Source organism: Grampus griseus, assembly GCF_964374135.1.
Source record: "Grampus griseus genome assembly, chromosome: 20".
NCBI lineage: Eukaryota > Metazoa > Chordata > Mammalia > Artiodactyla > Delphinidae > Grampus > Grampus griseus.
Genome location: NC_139014.1, coordinates 57217891 through 57236153, shown reverse-complemented (window position 1 = coordinate 57236153; position 18263 = coordinate 57217891). Strand labels below are relative to the sequence as shown.

At 37.8% G+C, this 18263-nt stretch overlaps 1 protein-coding gene across 1 annotated transcript in view; it reads left to right on the top strand.

Moving 5' to 3' along the window:
• The window catches only part of LOC309838826 (AP-2 complex subunit beta-like), an 80230-nt gene that overhangs the window by 25632 nt on the left and 36335 nt on the right, over window positions 1-18263 (top strand). Inside the window, 8 exon segments of the mRNA XM_082680165.1 lie at window positions 4965-5155; window positions 7417-7638; window positions 8163-8283; window positions 8416-8511; window positions 15075-15105; window positions 15108-15152; window positions 15155-15179; window positions 17223-17388. Of these exon segments, the coding sequence (XP_082536291.1) occupies window positions 4965-5155; window positions 7417-7638; window positions 8163-8283; window positions 8416-8511; window positions 15075-15105; window positions 15108-15152; window positions 15155-15179; window positions 17223-17388 (897 nt within the window).

Here is an 18263-nt window from a genome sequence, read left to right as displayed (position 1 = left end):
TCCTAAAGGAGCTTCTGTCTGTGATACTCCACTCCCAACGTATATCTGGATTTCCTTCTAGAGTTCTTTTTTTACAGGATCATTTTTATTTTAATCATACCCACCACTCCAGCTTGCTCCTTAAAAGAAAAAAAAAAAAAAAAGGTCTGGGACGTCCCTGGTGGTCCAGTGGTTAAGACTCCACTTGCAGGGAAGAAGATCCCGCAAGCCACAGGGCGCAGCCAAAAAATAAAAATAAAAAAGTAATGTCAAATTTATGTCCTCAGAATTGCTGCATATGAGACAGGGGTAGCTTATAAATCAGATTTTGTAGCTGGATAGTAAGTCTTCCCTCTTTGAAGTGCTGCTAGGATGTGATTATCTCTGAAATAGATAAAGTAGGAGAATACATTTTTCTCCTTGTATAAATCTGCCTGGAAATAATGTTTTGATTATATTATTCTCCCCAGCTCCGATTTTTCTTTCCCTTTCCCCCATTTGATGTTCACAACTCTTGGAACTTCTATAAATGCAGGCGGCAGAGTGATTAGTACTCAGACACTAGAATCAGATACAGGCCTTGAGTTTGTTTTTTTTTTTTTTTTTTTTTGCGGTACGCAGGCCTCTCACTGTTGTGGCCTCTCCCGTTGCGGTCCCGTTGCAGAGCACAGGCTCCGGACGTGCAGGCCCAGCGGCCATGGCTCACTGGCCCAGCCACTGTGCAGCATGTGGGATCCTCCCGGACCGGGGCACGAACCCATGTCCCCTGCATCGGCAGGCGGACTCCCAACCGCTGCGCCACCAGGGAAGCCCCAGGCCTTGAGTTTGTATTCAAGCATTTTCCCTTTCCAGCTTTGTTGGCTAAGCAAGTCACTGAATTTCTCTAATCCTATTTATAAATTCATTTTTAAAGCCTATTTCCTTATCTGCATTAGGTAGATTTTGATAGCAACTACCTTAGAGTTGCTGGGAAGGTAAATGGCATAGTAAGTGTTCAGTAAGTTTTAGCTATTATTGTCTTTTATCTCTTTGTCCAATTCTATTAGGTATAGTATAAAGTAAGTCAAAACACAAATTGCTTACGTTAAAAAAAAATTCAGCAGACTCCAAGGGTCCACAATGAACTGTCAGATTGAAGGGAAGTCTGTAGTTAAGGCAGAGAAAAATTTGTCTAGTATTGAGTGTGATTTTACACACACATGCACGTGCACGCATACTTCTGTATGTATGTATATGTTTGTGTTTAATATCTGTATCTGTAAAGTATACATATTATATTAGGTCTACAGGGGGTAGGGGTGGGATGGGGGAGGAGGAATGTTTTATTGCAGTCTTCCAAAGAACAGAATTTACCATAATTGGGAGGCAAGATGAATTAAAAAAAATTTCTTTTGATGCTATGGGACATGTTCCTTTGTAGCCTAGATGCCAGCTCTTTGTAAGTCAACCAAGGTGCTGAGAAAACTCACTAAAACCCTATTTATAAATCATTTTTAAAGCAAAACTTCCTTTAGAAACCCCTTTCTTGGGAACTCCAGTTTTTCTGAGATTATAATTAAAAGGCCATTGTTCTTTTCATGGCAGTGTTTCCTAAAAGAGCTGCCAGTTTTCTAGGGGGGAAAATGTTATGCATGTTAGTTTAGTTCACATTCAAAGTGATGGTACAAGAGAAAGAGACATAACCTTTGTTTTAATACACTAGTAAACCAGGGCAGTTACTGCAAGAGTCATATTTTTTCTTTTGATAATGAATTATTGTTTGGAGAAGGCTCTCTGGGAAGAGGAAGTAAATCATGTTTCAATCCATTATTTTTAAAGTTTATTTTTACAAACAGATAATATATGTACTACATTCTATACAAAATTCCAAAGAAACACAGAGACAGGTGAGTTGTCCTGTATACCCCAGCTACCCAGCTGCTGTCTTGAAGTCAGTCTTTGCCTGCTTGAGATTCGATGCTCATTTTAAGTTTCCATTAGAGTGAGAGAAGCATGGCTTACTGACCAGGAGAACTCTAAGCGGCTCTTTATGGGCCCACCTCAGTATATTTCTGAAAACTTAGCAGTATGAATGTGAAGATTAGGAGATGAAAGTGGAAAGGTAGAATAGAAGGAATTTTAGAGGAATAGCAGTAGAGTTTTGTTACTGGGGGTGTATCTCATCTGGTCAGTCATTGGCTCAGTGACCATTTGGCAGTGATCTTTTTTCCCCATGCAGACTTTTCTAAACATAATCATATAATCTGATCTCTCTGGATCTTTTAATTAGATTTACTTTTCCCTCTTTCTTTTCTTGTTTTAATGTGATAATAAGTGAAAATTGCCTGTTTTACCACCAGAACATATACTTCATTAGCTGCATTATATACTTGGTTTAATTTCTAGTTACCTGTGATGGTAGCAGAGGAGTTCTGATTGTTCATTCTGTTCATTTCCTGTTAACAGACCTCATATTTAGTTTTTTTTAACATTAAAAAACGTTGACTGGCAGAAATGGTAAGTTGTGACAGGACATTTGTTTTGGACGAACTGGTAACCAAGACTGGGCATGTGTTGGCAGCAAGAGAGGAAAACAGGCATTTGTTCTTCCAGTGTGACATTTTGATCCTTTATCCTGTAATCCAGTGTATTAAGTGTATTATACAGGGGAAACACAGTACCTTTTCCCTGCATGTAAAGCACTGAGATGATGGAGATTATTGTTTCACTTTTCATGCTTTTAATTTTTACTAAAGGCCATGCTTGATGGTGTGGTTGGCAAAGAAAAATTAAGTCAGGAAAGAACCTCATGCATGCTATCATCTGATAGGTGAACTAGATAATCCTTCTCGATTTGTGTTAATAACAATAAAATATTATATCCATAATCATACTTACCAAGTGAACCTTTGATTTTTTTTCATCTTGGAATTTTTTGTCCTGATCACTAAGTTATAACTGAAAGTGATTCCATTTGTGGCATCATTATCTTAGTTAATGAATACTGTCATGAATGTATTATTTGATTTAAAAAGCCATATTCTCTAGAATTTATCTTCTAGGTAAAATCATATACTGGGATAATCTGCAGAGTACCCAAGTGATATGGATATTAAAATCAATAGCTAAACTGTAACCATTATGTTTCTTCTCTTGCTAGCAAAAGGATAATCATACAACTCTTAGTTTCTCAAGCTTTTAACAGGGACTTCAGTCAGAACTAAAAATGAGTTGACATTTTTGAGAATCTTTTCAATATACATAATTAATGAAGCTGCTACCTATTGCATCTCACTTATGCTTACAGAATATTTATATATAGCCTTACTGTGCTAATATTTAGCGACAGCTGAGAGCCTCACTGCAAAATGTTGTTGTAAATTCATTTTTACAGAGCTATAGTTTTTTGTCTGTTTTGTTTATTTTGGGGTGTTTTTATAATCTTAAAATTACTTTAAACATTCATTGGTTGTAGATTTCTTAGTTAAATTAGACATAATCTGTAATTTTGATAAAGTGTCCACTGTTTTTTCTTGCAGCTAGTATGGATTTCTGGGTCTGTTAAGTCAGGACACAAGTGTACTTTCTTAAATTTATTTATTTTATTTAGGGCTGCATTGGGTCTTCGTTGCGGTGCGGGCTTCTCATTGTGGTGGCTTCTCCTGCTGCGGAGCACGGGCTCTAGGCGCACGGGCTTCCGTAGTTGTGACACACGGGCTCAGTAGTTGTGGCTTGAGGACTCTAGAGCGCAGGCTCAGTAGTTGTGGCGCACGGGCCTAGTTGCTCCGTGGCATGTGGGATCCTACCGGTCCAGGGCTCGAACCCGTGTTCCCTGCATTTACAGGCGGATTCCTAACCGCTGCGCCACCCGGGAAGCCCTCAACAGAATTTTTTTTTTTTTTTTTTTTTTTTTTGCGCGCGGGCCTCTCACTGTTGTGGCCTCTCCCATTGCAGAGCACAGGCTCCGGACGCAACAAGTGTACTTTCTTATATTTGGTAGCAATTTTTCATTTATCATACTGCCTGAGTTAAGGATACATTTGAGGTACCATATTTCATTGATTCTAAGATGCATTATTATTTCCTGTATTACGTAGAAAGAAAAATACCTCCTATTAAACTGACATGCCGTTGATTATTAAATATATCCCAACTTCAGAGATGTTAATATGAAAAACTGTGCAACTTAGTCTTGATGAATTATGGTAATATTGCCACCTTAACTTTGTATAAGGCTTTGTAGAAAGCACTTATACATAAGTCATCTGATTTTATCCTCAAACTAAAGCTAATCTGTGAGGTGGATTAAATTATCCCATTTTCAGATGAGGAAATTGAATTTCATGGAGATTATGTGCTTTCCCAACATCATGTTACAGTGAACTATGGTTTCAGGGTCACATTTTCTTACTCTGAGACTTAAGGTGTGATTGACACCTGAAGTATCACCTCCCCACCCCCCAGTACATGCGCGCCCATACACCTATAAAATTGTTTAGCCTAGATTTTTCTTTCCATTGCCTAATGTACATGTTTCATATTTAAACTTCACTGTTTTGTGTTTTTTGTTTTGTTTTGGCTGCGAGGCATGTGGGATCTTAGTTCTCCAACCAGGGATCGAACCCATGTCCCCCTGCAGTGGAAGCATGAGTCTTAACCACTGGACCACCAGGGAAGACCCTAACCTTCACTTCTTTTACAGCTGTTCATGTGTCTTAATTCTACTGATAGTGTTGACTACTATTAAAATTATTATTGTTTTAATAGTAAATCATGAGGGACTCTCTGCTAATATGTGAATTGTTTTAATTCTGTGTTGCCTGACCATGAGGAAGCTATATATGCCATCATTAGTGGTTTATTATACATTTTGAAAGCAGTGTATCTCTTTCTAGCTGACTGCGTAAAATGTTCAGGAACGGTTATGGGTTGAGATCTATGAAGTGATCCAGAGAAATAGTTGTACTGTTCTTGACAAATCAAGGTCATATCTGCTTCTTTCCCAGGTGGTGGCTAATGCTGTAGCAGCATTATCTGAAATCAGTGAATCTCACCCAAACAGCAACTTACTCGATCTGAATCCACAGAACATTAATAAGCTACTGACAGCCCTGAATGAGTGTACCGAGCGGGTCCAGATTTTCATCCTGGACTGCCTGTCTAATTACAACCCTAAAGATGACCGGGAGGCTCAGAGGTCAGTCTGTTTTTCTGGATAGTATCTAGGAGTCTTGCCCGGTTCAATAATTTCTAGTAAGTCTGTATTAGAATAAGGGTCTGTTACGTTGAGAAAATCAGTGGCTTATGGGATATATATTGCTATCCTGTGGTATTTTCTCAATGTATTTAGGAACATTTTAGGTGGTAGAGTAAACCATGCAAAAAATAGCTCTTCCTAAGAGGAGATGTGTATTTTTCATTTCTTCTTTGAACAGTATAGTTACAACCCTCTGAAAAACTCTCCCTCATCATGGTCTCACATCTCCCATACAGCAATTCCTAGCCATTTGGCAAACAAAGGTTTTTTGAGTGTCTCTCACTGTAGTAACAAAATTTTCGTTCTTTTAGATACATAGTAAGTGGCTTGATACTAGTTATTGAGCTGCCTTATACCTATAATTAGTACTAGAGAAACTGTGTTGGAGCCAGCAAAATGTATGATGTCTTCCGTTAGATATAGGAATCTCATCAGTCTGAATTTGGAGAAGATTTTGGAAGGCACACCTGGACTGTTCTGCTCAGCTCTACCACTTTAGTGTTACAGGTTTTCTTTGACTATCAGATACTGACTACTAAATTTCATATACACATACATACATTTTAGTTTACAGAATTGGAGGTCTCATCAGTTTTTATTGAGCATTTTGTGTATATAGGCACTGTACTAGGCAAAATAATTCTGAAGAATTGTTGGCTCTTCATTTTATTTTATTTTATTTATTATTATTATTTTCTTTTGCGGTACGTGGGCCTCTCATCGCTGTGGCCTCTCCCGTTGCGGAGCACAGGCTCCGGACGCGCAGGCTCAGCGGCCATGGCTCACGGACCCAGCCGCTCCGCGGCATGTGGGATCTTTCCGGACAAGGGCACAAACCCGTGTCCCCTGCATCGGTAGGCGGACTCTCAACCACTGCGCCACCAGGGAAGCCCTGGCTCTTCATTTTAATTATGGTGGATAGGAACCTTCCTTGCCGGCTAAAGCTCGAGCTACTATAATGTAAGTGCTCTTCACTTGTCTGGGAAATTGTTCCTTCTGGATTTAACCAAAGCTCACCCTGATAGTTTCTTTCCATCACTGAAAGTACAAATATCTTCTGGAAAGAACTTTACATACAATTTTATTTTCTCTTGGTCATTGACATCTCACACTTACTCATTCACTCAGCAAATATTTATTGAGCCTGTGCTGTATGCCAGGCATTGTTCTAGGCTCGATATAGCAGTGGACAGACAAAAATCATAGCTCTTATGGAACACTTATTCTGAGGGATAGGGCAGAAATATATATAATATGTATATGTAATACAGCATATAATAGGTCAGATGATGATAAGTGCTAACAAGAAAGATAAAGTAAGGAGGAGATCTAACAAATGCTGGGTGGTCAGGAAAGGTCTCCCTGAGAAGGTAGCATTTGTATAAATACCTAAAGGAGGTCAGGGAGTCAGCCAAGTAGATACAGGAGGAAGGGAGAAATACACAGCTTGCTTACCTTGTGTCCTTAACTGAGTCAGCTAGCCACTCACATTGCCTAAGAGCTATCAAAATTAGGTTAATTTCTGAAGAACCCTCAATGGATAACTAAATATTCTATGTTTTATGAGACATTTAAGTGTAGGTGGCAGGGACTAGGAGAAGGGGATGAGGTTGAGAGAGTATTGCAGTGGTGTTGTGTTGTTAAAAACAAACAAACAAACAAACACCCTTCCCGAGATTCCCTTATTATGCTGGATGCAAGAGGTTGGGTGGTTTTGCCTGTCACCCCATCTCCTTCTGCATCTTACAGTGAAACTTCAGCCACAGTTGGTTGATATCTCTCACTATGAAATAACTCTCAGAATGCTTAATTTGACTTCCTATAGGCTGAGGAGAAATGGGCTGTGAGGCAGGGAGTCCTTACATAATATGGCGAGATAGAGAGGACTATAAAATAGGAAGGTAAATGGTGTGAGCTTCAGGTGTTTGGGGTATTGGCTAGTTCCCTTCCAGTTTGAACATCCCTTATTGCTGGTTTCCTAAAGTCTTCTGATATCCCTGCTCTGTTTGTAGTTTGCTAGGATTGAGGCGTCCGCAGTGTTGGATCCCAAATTTACCTATGTATGGAGTTTTGACTTTTCTAACTGATTTTCTAATTTCTTTATACCTGGGCCATGGAAACCTCTGACAACATTACCTTATAGATTGGATTGAGCAAAGAAATTATAATTTAAGGCACTAATTTTCATTTTCTGTCCTCAGTATCTGTGAGCGGGTAACTCCTCGGCTATCTCACGCCAACTCAGCAGTGGTGCTTTCAGCAGTAAAAGTCCTAATGAAATTTCTAGAGTTGTTACCCAAGGACTCTGACTACTACAATATGCTGCTGAAGAAGTTGGCCCCTCCACTTGTCACATTGCTGTCTGGGGAGCCAGAGGTGCAGTACGTCGCCCTGAGGAACATCAACCTGATCGTCCAGAAAAGGTTGGGAAAAAATGAATTGGTGATTAAAGTGTTTGTAATTTTGAATTAAACTTAATAACATCATTATTAAAGAGGACTGTGTTAAAACTCTGTTTAATGTGTGGAAATGAAAATACTGTATGGTAGAGCAACTTGCCCAGGGTCAGGAGGCTAACAGTTGATTTTAGAGTGTTCCTACAATGAATGCCTGGTGTTGCTCTACAGTTTAGTTCCTTTTCTGAAGGAACTCTTAGTTGTATGATAGCTAGTGTCTGCTTAATATGGTTCAGGCTGTAATGTAGATCAGGTTGTTGTTCTTCCAGTGGTTCTTCTTGGCAATATATACTTTACTCCTTAAAAAGGATAAAAATAGTCTGCCAGATGGATCTGGTTAGAGGGGTGTAGAGGAAGTTTGTGAGTTGTTTTCCCTGGAGTGGAGCGTGTGAATGGAGAGCAGAGGAGCACAGGTTAGGTGTTAATGCAGACTCAGAAGGAATATCAATATACGCCTCACCTTCCTTATCTTGTGTTTCTGTGTACCACAGGCCTGAAATCTTGAAGCAGGAGATCAAAGTTTTCTTTGTGAAGTACAATGATCCCATCTATGTGAAACTAGAGAAATTGGACATCATGATTCGTTTGGCATCCCAAGCCAACATTGCTCAGGTCAGACTTAAAGTATATTCAAGTTAAGATCTAATAACTTAGATCTTAAGATCTGGCCTTCAGAAAAACCTAGGCCATGAAATTGCTGTTGGAGAATCCTTAATGATTATTCACTTCATGGATTTTTAACAGGTTCTGGCAGAACTGAAGGAATATGCCACAGAGGTGGATGTCGACTTTGTGCGCACACTTTTGCGGGCCATTGGACGGTGTGCCATCAAGGTGGAGGCAAGTGTCCCGTGGTAGTTTTGATCACGTTGTGGGACTCTAGGTATTCTCTTCACCTCTTTCCTTACATTTTTAAGTTTATCAAAATAATAAAGCACATTGTTAAAATATTAAAGAATTTTTAATGAAAAACAGCTGTCTCTGGTCCCTCTCTTTCCCGAGGGAATCATGTTTAACTCTGTTCCTAGTTTTAGTTATTTTGATTACTTCCATATCTCTAATATCCTTATGCTACTATTTATTGATTTACCAATTGTAGACATTGTCTATTAACTTTCCGCTATGAGAGAAGCAACTTGGTTCATATACTCCATCACTCCTACTTCTACCGTTCTGTATAGATCCCCTGTATAGTTATATCATGAGGTTTTTGTTCCTGTATTATCTTTGTAAATTGAGATAATATACCTTTGTTTCTTGTTCTATCAACTAGAGTCTTGCAAAGCTTGCTGTGCGTATTATGCCTGTAAATATGTAGAGCCTACACAATCAAATGATTGCGTTTTCTTTCTTATAAAGGCTTTTGTTTTTTCTGTAGTTTTTAATGGCCTTTGTCTTTTTTTTTTAAATTTCATTGTGCCTTCATTGCACTCCTATCTTCTTCCAGCTTTTCAAGCATAATATCAAATTAATAAAACTTTTCTTTTGTTCTAGACCCTTCTCTCTTCCAGTCCTCTGTCCTTCCAGTCCTTACTCCAGTCTGGGTGGTTGCTTTCTTGTCTTCTGCACAGCCGTCTTTCCATACAGCCTCCCTTCATTGCTGTTTCTTGTTATGGGTACTTTTTCACAGCATTCCGTTTTTTGTGGTTGCAATAGTTTCTTAAATCTCTTGTGATGTGAATTACAGTTTTTGGTTTTGTTTCTGCAGTTTGAATTTAATTATCTGGAGTATTTTATGGTGATGGTTGCATGTCTATATATGATTTTTTAATTGAAGTGTATACCATACTTACAGTAAATTGCTGCCTATTTGTGTTAAAAATGAGATGACAGAAAACTTGTCAGGATTTCTGTGCACATAGGCAGGACTGTTGACTAGCAGGTTTCTGCTTTAGGGAAGGGAGTTGATCTTTACTTGGAAGTCCTCTTGAAGAGCTTCTCTGTGGTCTTAGAGGGCAGATTGGTTCTAGCTTGGTTGCAGCCTTCCAGTAGGTATTAAGGGCTACAACTTACAATGCACTGCTTCATCAGTCACCAAGCCTCAGTTGTTTCTCCTCATTCAGAAGTTTGTTGCAATTAATGATGGCTTCTGTGCACAACGATATTGTGGATTCAGAGCTCCATATTTGTTCTTACTACTTGACTATGTGCAATTCTGCTTTTTTTTCTTTTGACATTTTATTTAATTATTTATTTATTTATTGGCTGCGTTGGGTCTTCATTGCCGTGCGTGGGCTTTCTCTAGTCGTGGTGAGTGGGGGCTACTCTTCGTTGAGGTGCATTGGGGCTTCTCATTTCGGTGGCTTCTCTTGTGGCAGAGCACGGGCTCTAGGTGCACGGGCCTCAGTAGTTGCGGCTTGTGGGCTCTAGAGCACAGGCTCAGTAGTTGTGGTGCACAGGCTTATTTGCTTCGGCGTATGTGGGATCTTCCTGGACCAGGGCTCCAACCCGTGTCCCCTGCATTGGCAGGCGGATTCTTAACCACTGCACCACCAGGGAAATCCCTACAGTTCTACTTTGAGTCAGATTGGGCCATATGATTTCACAAGGATAGTTACTAAAATAATTTGTACAGTATGACCAGTGCTTCACAGGAACAGAAGGAAACAGATGCTGTGTCAGAGAAGTGCCTCTGAAAGCCAAATTCCTAATTGGCCTTCCTTGTTTTTATTTACTGAATGCTGCTTCATATGGTTACCACTGATAAATCGTTTAGTAGACTAGTTGTTATAGCAAGAAGTCAATTAATCCTGGTTTCTACTTCTGGTTCTGCCAGCTCAGTTGCTTCACATACTTAATATATACTTCTGTTGCTCCATTTGAGAAATGGGAAAATCTGTTTATTGGATCTTGATGTGTTACATCTTTTTTTTTTTACTCCCACACTTCTTAACTTACCACCACTACTTAACTTTTTTCTTTTTCTTTTCTCATTGTGGAATAGCCACCTGCTAATGGTATTAATGCAGACAATTTTCAGAGCTATTTTGGTAGCAGAAGAGTCATTTTGTGCTTTTCACTGCCAGAATGTCATTGTCTTACTAACCTCTCTGACAGTGCTCTTGCAAAGAGTCTCATTCCAAAGTTAAAGAGCTTTTTCTATCCCTGGAATTACTAGAAAGTGTTCTCAAAGCATCTAGATTCCTAGTGGCTGTTAGTACCGTCTATTGTGACTAAATGGAAAAGTTATCCATCATCTTCTGGAAGAGATGAACTTCTGGTGGCTCTCACTTCTTCCTTTGATTCAGGGTGCCCTGGTGGGAATATGAGTGTGTGAGGAATGAACTTCCTTTGGAAGATTAAGATCAGCCTTCAAGAATCCTGCCTTTTAGATAGTGTTCTCTTATTTCCAGTTACCTGGATTTGCCTAAGAACTTTTCTTAGAACTGGTTAAATCATGAAAGTTATTAGTTGGAAAGAGTTGCCTAGTCCAGACACAGTTATTGGGGCAGGAGAGACAGTGATTGCCTGTTTTTAACTAACCTATCCATGGGACAAGGGCAAGAACCAGCGAGGGAATTGTAATAGCCTTTCTCTGTAGCTTCCAGACTGAGCTGCTTCTTTTCTCTCAGGGCACCTGACCCTTTTTTAATGTGTAGTTGGTTTCAAAGATATGACAGATGAGAAAAAAAGAATTTTAGTTTAGTGCTTAGCTAAGATAACAGGGCCTATTGTAAAATTTGGGTGTTAAGAGTTGGAGTTGTTTTTTATCATGACTGTAAGTACAGGTGTTTCCTTGTTGCTTTAAGTACCCTGAGGTGAAAAAAATGTATAATTTTATCATATTAAGTTGGTTAGGTTAAAGATTAAGCATAAGCCATTGAGTCAATAAGTAACACTGAAAAAGCAATTTCATGGTACTGTTTTTTCAGTAACTTTTGCCTGTTCTTTTTTGTTTGGTTGTTTTTTTAAATAGATTTTACTCTCCACCCCACCTCCAGCTTTATTGAGGTATGATTGACAGATTTAAAGCTGTATATATTACAGTGTATACCTGTTTCTTTAAGGAGGAAATAAACCTCTGCCCTCCTTTTCTTACAAATAAAATGATTTGGTTGGGAGATTTATTTATATGTTTGGTTTTGTTTGAGAGAGATTAAGTCACTAAGTTAAGGTATTCCTCACTTCCCACTCTTCTGTTCTTTGGTGTTTACCATTTCTTATTTTTGTAGCTCAAGATAAGGTACTGACTTATGTCTTATGCAAACAAAAAGCATATGTATTTACTACATAAAATCATAAAAAAAAGACAAGTTAAAAGTAGAACACTCTGCTTTCTCCTACCCCTGTTCTACCCTTCCAGAGATGATGTGGACATGATTTTAAGTCTTTGTTTACATAGTCCTCCATAAACAGGTGTGCTTTTTACAAAAACGAGATCATTCTACAAGTGCTATTTACTTATGTTTTGTAGTCTGCTTTTTTTGCTTATTATACATGGACATTTTCTCATGTTACTGATAATATTTTACATCATTTTTAATGGTTTGTAGACATACTGTGTGATTGCTTCATAATTATTTAGCCTTTTCCTTCCTGTATGGACCTTAAAGTTGTTTCTGCTCTTTTTCCAAATAACGGTTATAAGGAGGATCCTTTTAGCTAAATCTTTGATCTCTACTTGAGGTGACATTTTCTTCATTATGCTTAGCCATTTGGAATTGCTTTTTCATACCATGTGTATCTTTTTTCAATGTGTTATCTTTTCCACATTGATTTTTTAAAGTTTTTTATAATTAATTAAAGGTATTAATTCATTTAATACCCCTTCATTTCATTAATAGTTATTTTCCCAATTATTTTCCTTTTGATTTCATTTGACTTCTTGATGCATAGGAGTTCACATTTCCTTATGTAGTGAGTTCTGTCCATTTTCTCTCAATGGTATCTTTTTTTAAAAATAATAAATTTATTTATTTATTTATTTTGGGCTGCATTGGATCTTCGTTGCTGTGTGTGGGCTTTGTCTAGTTGCAGAGAGTGGGGGCTACTCTTCGTCGCGGTGCACGGCCTTCTTCTTGTGGTGGCTTCTCTTGTTGCAGAGCATAGTCTCTAGGTGCTCGGGCTTCAGTAGTTGTGGCATGCAGGCTCAGTAGTTTTGGCTCGTGGGCTCTAGAGCACAGGCTCAGTAGTTGTGGTCACGGGCTTAGTTGCTCTGTGGCATGTGGTATCTTCCTGGACCAGAGCTCGAACCCGTGTCCCCTGCATTGGCAGGCGGATTCTTAACCACTGAGCCACCAGGGAAGTCCCTCTCCCAATGATATCTTTAGTGGACCACCTAGAAAATTGTGCTTCACTTCAAAATTATATAAAATTCACTTTTATTTTCTACTTTAATGGCAATGGTTTGGTTAAAGATAAGAGTGTGGGGATCAAACACAAGAACAATTCATCCTTTCCTTACTGTTATGAAATGTTGCCTTTATCATATACTAAATTTTATATGTCTGTATGCCTTTCTCTGTTTCTGGACTTACTTTGTATATACAATGATTGGATATTTACTTTTGTTCCTCTGCCATACTGCTTTAATGGTGTTTTTAAAATTTAATCAAAAGCAATATAGGTGAGATGACAATTTGCTTGAAAATTACTATCCTAGACTTAATTGTTTTTGAATATTGATGCATCATGGGAGATGACCTTTTGTTTATCTTTATTATAATAATGAAACTAAAGATTCAGTAAATGTTAGCTTTCTATCAAGCCTTATGCTGAGTACTTTATTTGTACTGTGTAATTTGATAATTTAACCCTTACATGCTTTATAATTTATCATAACTTTTATATTTAAAATTTCCCAACTGTTTTGCTGTTGTAATAACAGCACAGGAAATAACTAGTTGAAAATGAATAAAATAGAATTCAAAAACGGGAAAACTACAATAATAAAAGAGAACAGAATCATCATATATATGACCTCATATAAATAACCTCAAGATGCAATTTTGTTTTCGTTATATTGCTTGGAATGGTTTAAATTACAGTACCTTTAAAAGATTTTATTACAGAAATTTTTAGGTATACACTAAGGTAAAATTGATTAATGAGCTCTCATATACCCACCATCCATCTTGAACAAATATCAACACATTGCTGTTCCCATTTGATCTTCTCCCTCTCCCTCCCCCTTCAAGGGAGTGGGTTACTGTTATATTTTAATGCAGATCTCAGATATGATCTTATTAGAGTAGTCCAATGTGTATATCTAATAGATAAGGTCCTCTAAAAAAAAATTGTCATGATATCGTTACCGTACTCAACAAACAGTAACTCTTAATCTCATTAAATACCTAGTCCATGTTCAGTTTTCCCTAATTGTGTCTAAATGTCTTCTTACAGTTGCCTTGTTCAAATCAAAATCTAAACGAGAGCTAGGTATACATTGCATTTGGTTAATATGTCTCTTAAGTCTTTACTTATTTATTTGGGTGCCATTTGTTGAAAGGACTAGATCATTAGGCTTGTAGAATTTTCCAGAGTCTAGATTTGGCTGATAGTATTTTAGTGATGTTGTTTATCTCATTCCTTCATCCCCTTTAGAAAATTAAATCTAGAGGCTTTGTAATATTCATATTCAGTGTTTTTGGCAAGAATACCTCTTAGATGCTGCTGTGAATTTCCTATTGCATCTTATCAGGAGGCATATAATGGAATGACCCATCATAATACATTGTAATATATGATAAATCAGTCCTTGGTTTTTAGGCTCTCTCTTCTGGAACCTTCTTTTAAAAACTATGACTTATTGTTTCAATACATTAGTTTTGTCACTTGTATTTTTCCATATTCCCTTCATTAATAAAAGACTAATAGATTAAATTCTATTTTATAGATGAGCCATAGGCTGTGGAAAGTTGCAGTTTATCTAAGGCCATAGACTTGCAGTTATATAGCCCAGAAGATGGCAAATTTTTCTTAGAGTTTTTTGAGTCAGAACTTTGAAAATATAATGAAAACTGTAAACCTTCTCCCAGGAAAATATGCTTGTGTGCACAAATGAAATTTGGCAGTTTCATTTCAAGAGGTTTAAAGATGCCTTCTGTCTGTGCTCATTCATGAACTGCAGATAAAGACCTCTTCACTTGGCTTATTCTTTCATTCTTATTCTTTCCTTCTACCTTGACTTATGCTTTCTTCTCATTTCTGTCATCCTGGCTATCCAAGATGATTTTTTTCACTTGAACTGTTTCTTGTAATGAGTAAAATTTGGAGTATATCTAGAACTTCTGTATATCTCCATCAGATAACCCAGCCTCTAGTATAGTGTGATCAAATTAAGTGCCTCATCTTTTAGTCTAGTTTAGTTGATAACACCTGAATGTTCGAAAAAAAATATTTTTTATGTTGAGGTTGTGTTATTGGATGGATCATCTGACTTCTCAATATGTTCCTCTTTGCAGCAATCTGCAGAGCGCTGTGTAAGCACATTGCTTGTCTCATCCAAACCAAAGTAAATTATGTGGTCCAAGAGGCGATTGTTATATCTTCCGCAAATACCCCAACAAGTACGTCCAGATACTTCTGCCCCTCTTCCTCAGATCATTTAGGAAATGTTTAAGTAAGGCACTTTGAGGTTGGCTAGGTAAGAATTAATCTTTGTAAAGTAACTGGTCATAATTGAATACTTTATTAAAAATCAGAAACATATAAGTTGGTTAGCACAAGGATTAAAATCTGATTTTTCACTCTGCTTTATCACTTTTAGAAGAATTGAAGCTCTGTCTGAATATGCATTGTCAATTGGCATATATTAAAGTTAGCCAGATTCTTTGGTGATGAAGTTACTATTAAATAAGGATACCCATATATTCCACGTTGTCTGGGCATAATCCATTTTATGCCTCTTACCAGGCATAATTAATAATTGTGCCCCTTTTCACTCTCAGAAACGTCTCAGTTTGAATAATAAATCATATGGTCACCTTATTGTAAAAGCCAGGGAGGTGACAGCTTCACTATTCACTTAGTATGTTATGTAGTACTTGTAGAAAATTATAGAACATGCAACAATGAACTGTCAGAGTTTCAGGCCTTTTCTGAAGTATTGTAGCTGCTTCCATTAAGATATACAAAATCTACATTTTCACTCCACAAAAATTTTCACATTGAGGCCTCTTAGTTATGAAACAAAAATACTTTTTCAGATTTGCTTTTGAAGGCAAACAATTAAGGAACCTGAAAAGAGTGAAATAAGAGCAGATCTTATAAGCATCCTAAATCTCATTTTACCTTATAATCATAGAGATGAACTGTGCTAAGGCTTCTGATTATCGTTAAAGATAATGCGAAATGAAGTGACTTACAGTTAGTTAGCTTAGTGGTGGACTCAGAATTAGAAGAAATATTTTAATAAGGTAGTGGGTTATTAAGCATTATGTGTACTCTCTCTCTCTCTCTCTCTCTATATATATATATATATATATATTTTTTTTTTTTAATTCTAGAAATGGTATATTTGGAAAAAGGATCATATACTTTTACCACTCTCCCAGGAAAGAGGAGGGTTGGGTTTCTAAACTTCTTGATTAAGTGGGGAGGTCTATATCTTAATATGCTTGGTAAAGAAATGTGTCCATTTCTGGTCTGTATTACTGAGGGATTATGATAGTTTAAGTTTAAGAAAGCATTATCGAGGACCTGGTTTAATCAGTGGAAATAGGGCAAACAATTAAGTGTATTATTCAGTTGTCCATATCTCATTTATTATACAATTTCATTCTGATGTTTAAAACTACATTAGCCGGGCTTCCCTGGTGGCGCAGTGGTTGAGAGTCCGCCTGCTGATGCAGGGGACACGGGTTTGTGCCCCGGTCTGGGAAGATCCCACATGCCGTGGAGCGGCTGGGCCTGTGAGCCATGGCCCCTGAGCCTGCGCGTCTGGAGCCTGTGCTCCGCAACGGGAGCGGCCCACATACTGCAAAAAAAAAAAAAGCAAAAAAAAAAAACACATTAGCCAAGGAGATGGATTTAACATGGTAAAGAATGAGAGCTATAGACCTGTGAAAATAAATACTTGAATTGCTTATTTCTTCAGAAAAACAGGTCATTAGTGTGGGTGCCTTGGGAGGAAAGAACATAAAGATCTCTATAGAAAGCAGAGATAGTGGATAAGAGACAAAATTACTGTTTCTGGATGCTATTGCTGTCTGACTCCATTTTCCTAATAGTAAAGTGGAATTTCTGTTCCTCTACGATGAAGGTAAAATGAAGTAATAGGAAAATTCTCTGATCTAGTTATGAGAAAGACTGTGAGAAATGTAAGGTAGTGGTATTATCTTAAACCATAGGTTAGTTTTTCCTTGTGAAAAGAATATCTGATAAGCTTTTATAAAGATTTATGGTCTAGTTATTAAAACATAACTGAAGGAAAATTGAAGACATTTATAATTTTCTGGCTTTAAAGCCTGTACATTCTCTTGGCTAAAAGTCTTTGTAGTTTGGTGGTGGTTTAGGGTACCTTGTCCATGGTTTTTTGCTTTGTAGGCTTCATTGTTAAATACACTTCTCAGTTTTGCCTTCAGTAACCATAGTCCATTTTGTTATATCAGATATGAAAGTATCATTGCCACTTTGTGTGAGAACTTAGACTCACTGGATGAGCCAGACGCTCGAGCAGCTATGAGTTGGATTGTGGGAGAATATGCTGAAAGAATTGACAATGCAGATGAGTTACTAGAGAGCTTCCTGGAAGGTTTTCATGATGAAAGCACCCAGGTAAGTTCCCATCTATATCTTATGTATTAGATGTTTTGGGGACGACTTCAGGAAAGGTAAAGGTTAGGCAGTTTCATGTGTGCGAATTTATATACACATATAGTATGTTCATTTTTCTCCCCAAAAGGGGTGACCTTTTTCAGTTGTGCTAACTTCTGTTGGAACAAGCCTGCCTAATTTAGACAGTGGTTCTCAAACTTTAACGAGGCTAGAAGCACCTAAGCACTGGTGTTTAACCTGTGTTAAAGGACAGGTTGCTGGGCCCCACCCCTAGAGTTTCTGAGTCAGTAGGTCTGAGATGGGCCTAAGCATGTTCATTTCTTACAAGGTTGAGGGTGGTGATGCTATTGCTGCTGCTGGTCCAGAACCACACTTTGACAACTACTGACTTAGAGCAGTAGTTATTACTTTTTAATTTTCTGTCACCTAAAGATGATTACCCATTGCTGTTAGTAATGGTTGTGGCTCAGTTGCAGCTGGGGTTTCTGTCTGGGGTGAAGGCTGGCATGTGCAGTTTGAAAAGATTCTTTGTGGATGGTTAGACTCCTTCCCATCTTCTGTCTGTCTTCTACCAAAACTGAGAGACCTTCGAGTCAAAGGCCCAGAGAAGCAGATAAATTAAAGCTTTTCCCCCGGCATTTGTACTCACTGCAAATTGAAGTTCATGTGTGTAATCTATCATAGTAATTTTAATAGGCCCTACAAGGAACATATACCAGCCAGTAGTCTCATGGTTTGGCAGGCAACTTTTTTTTTTTATTATTATTTTTAAAATTTTATTCTTTTTTTTGTTTTGTTTTTAATAGATTTGTTTCATTTATTTATTTTTGGCTGCATTGGGTCTTCCATTGCTGTGCGCAGGCTTTCTCTAGTTG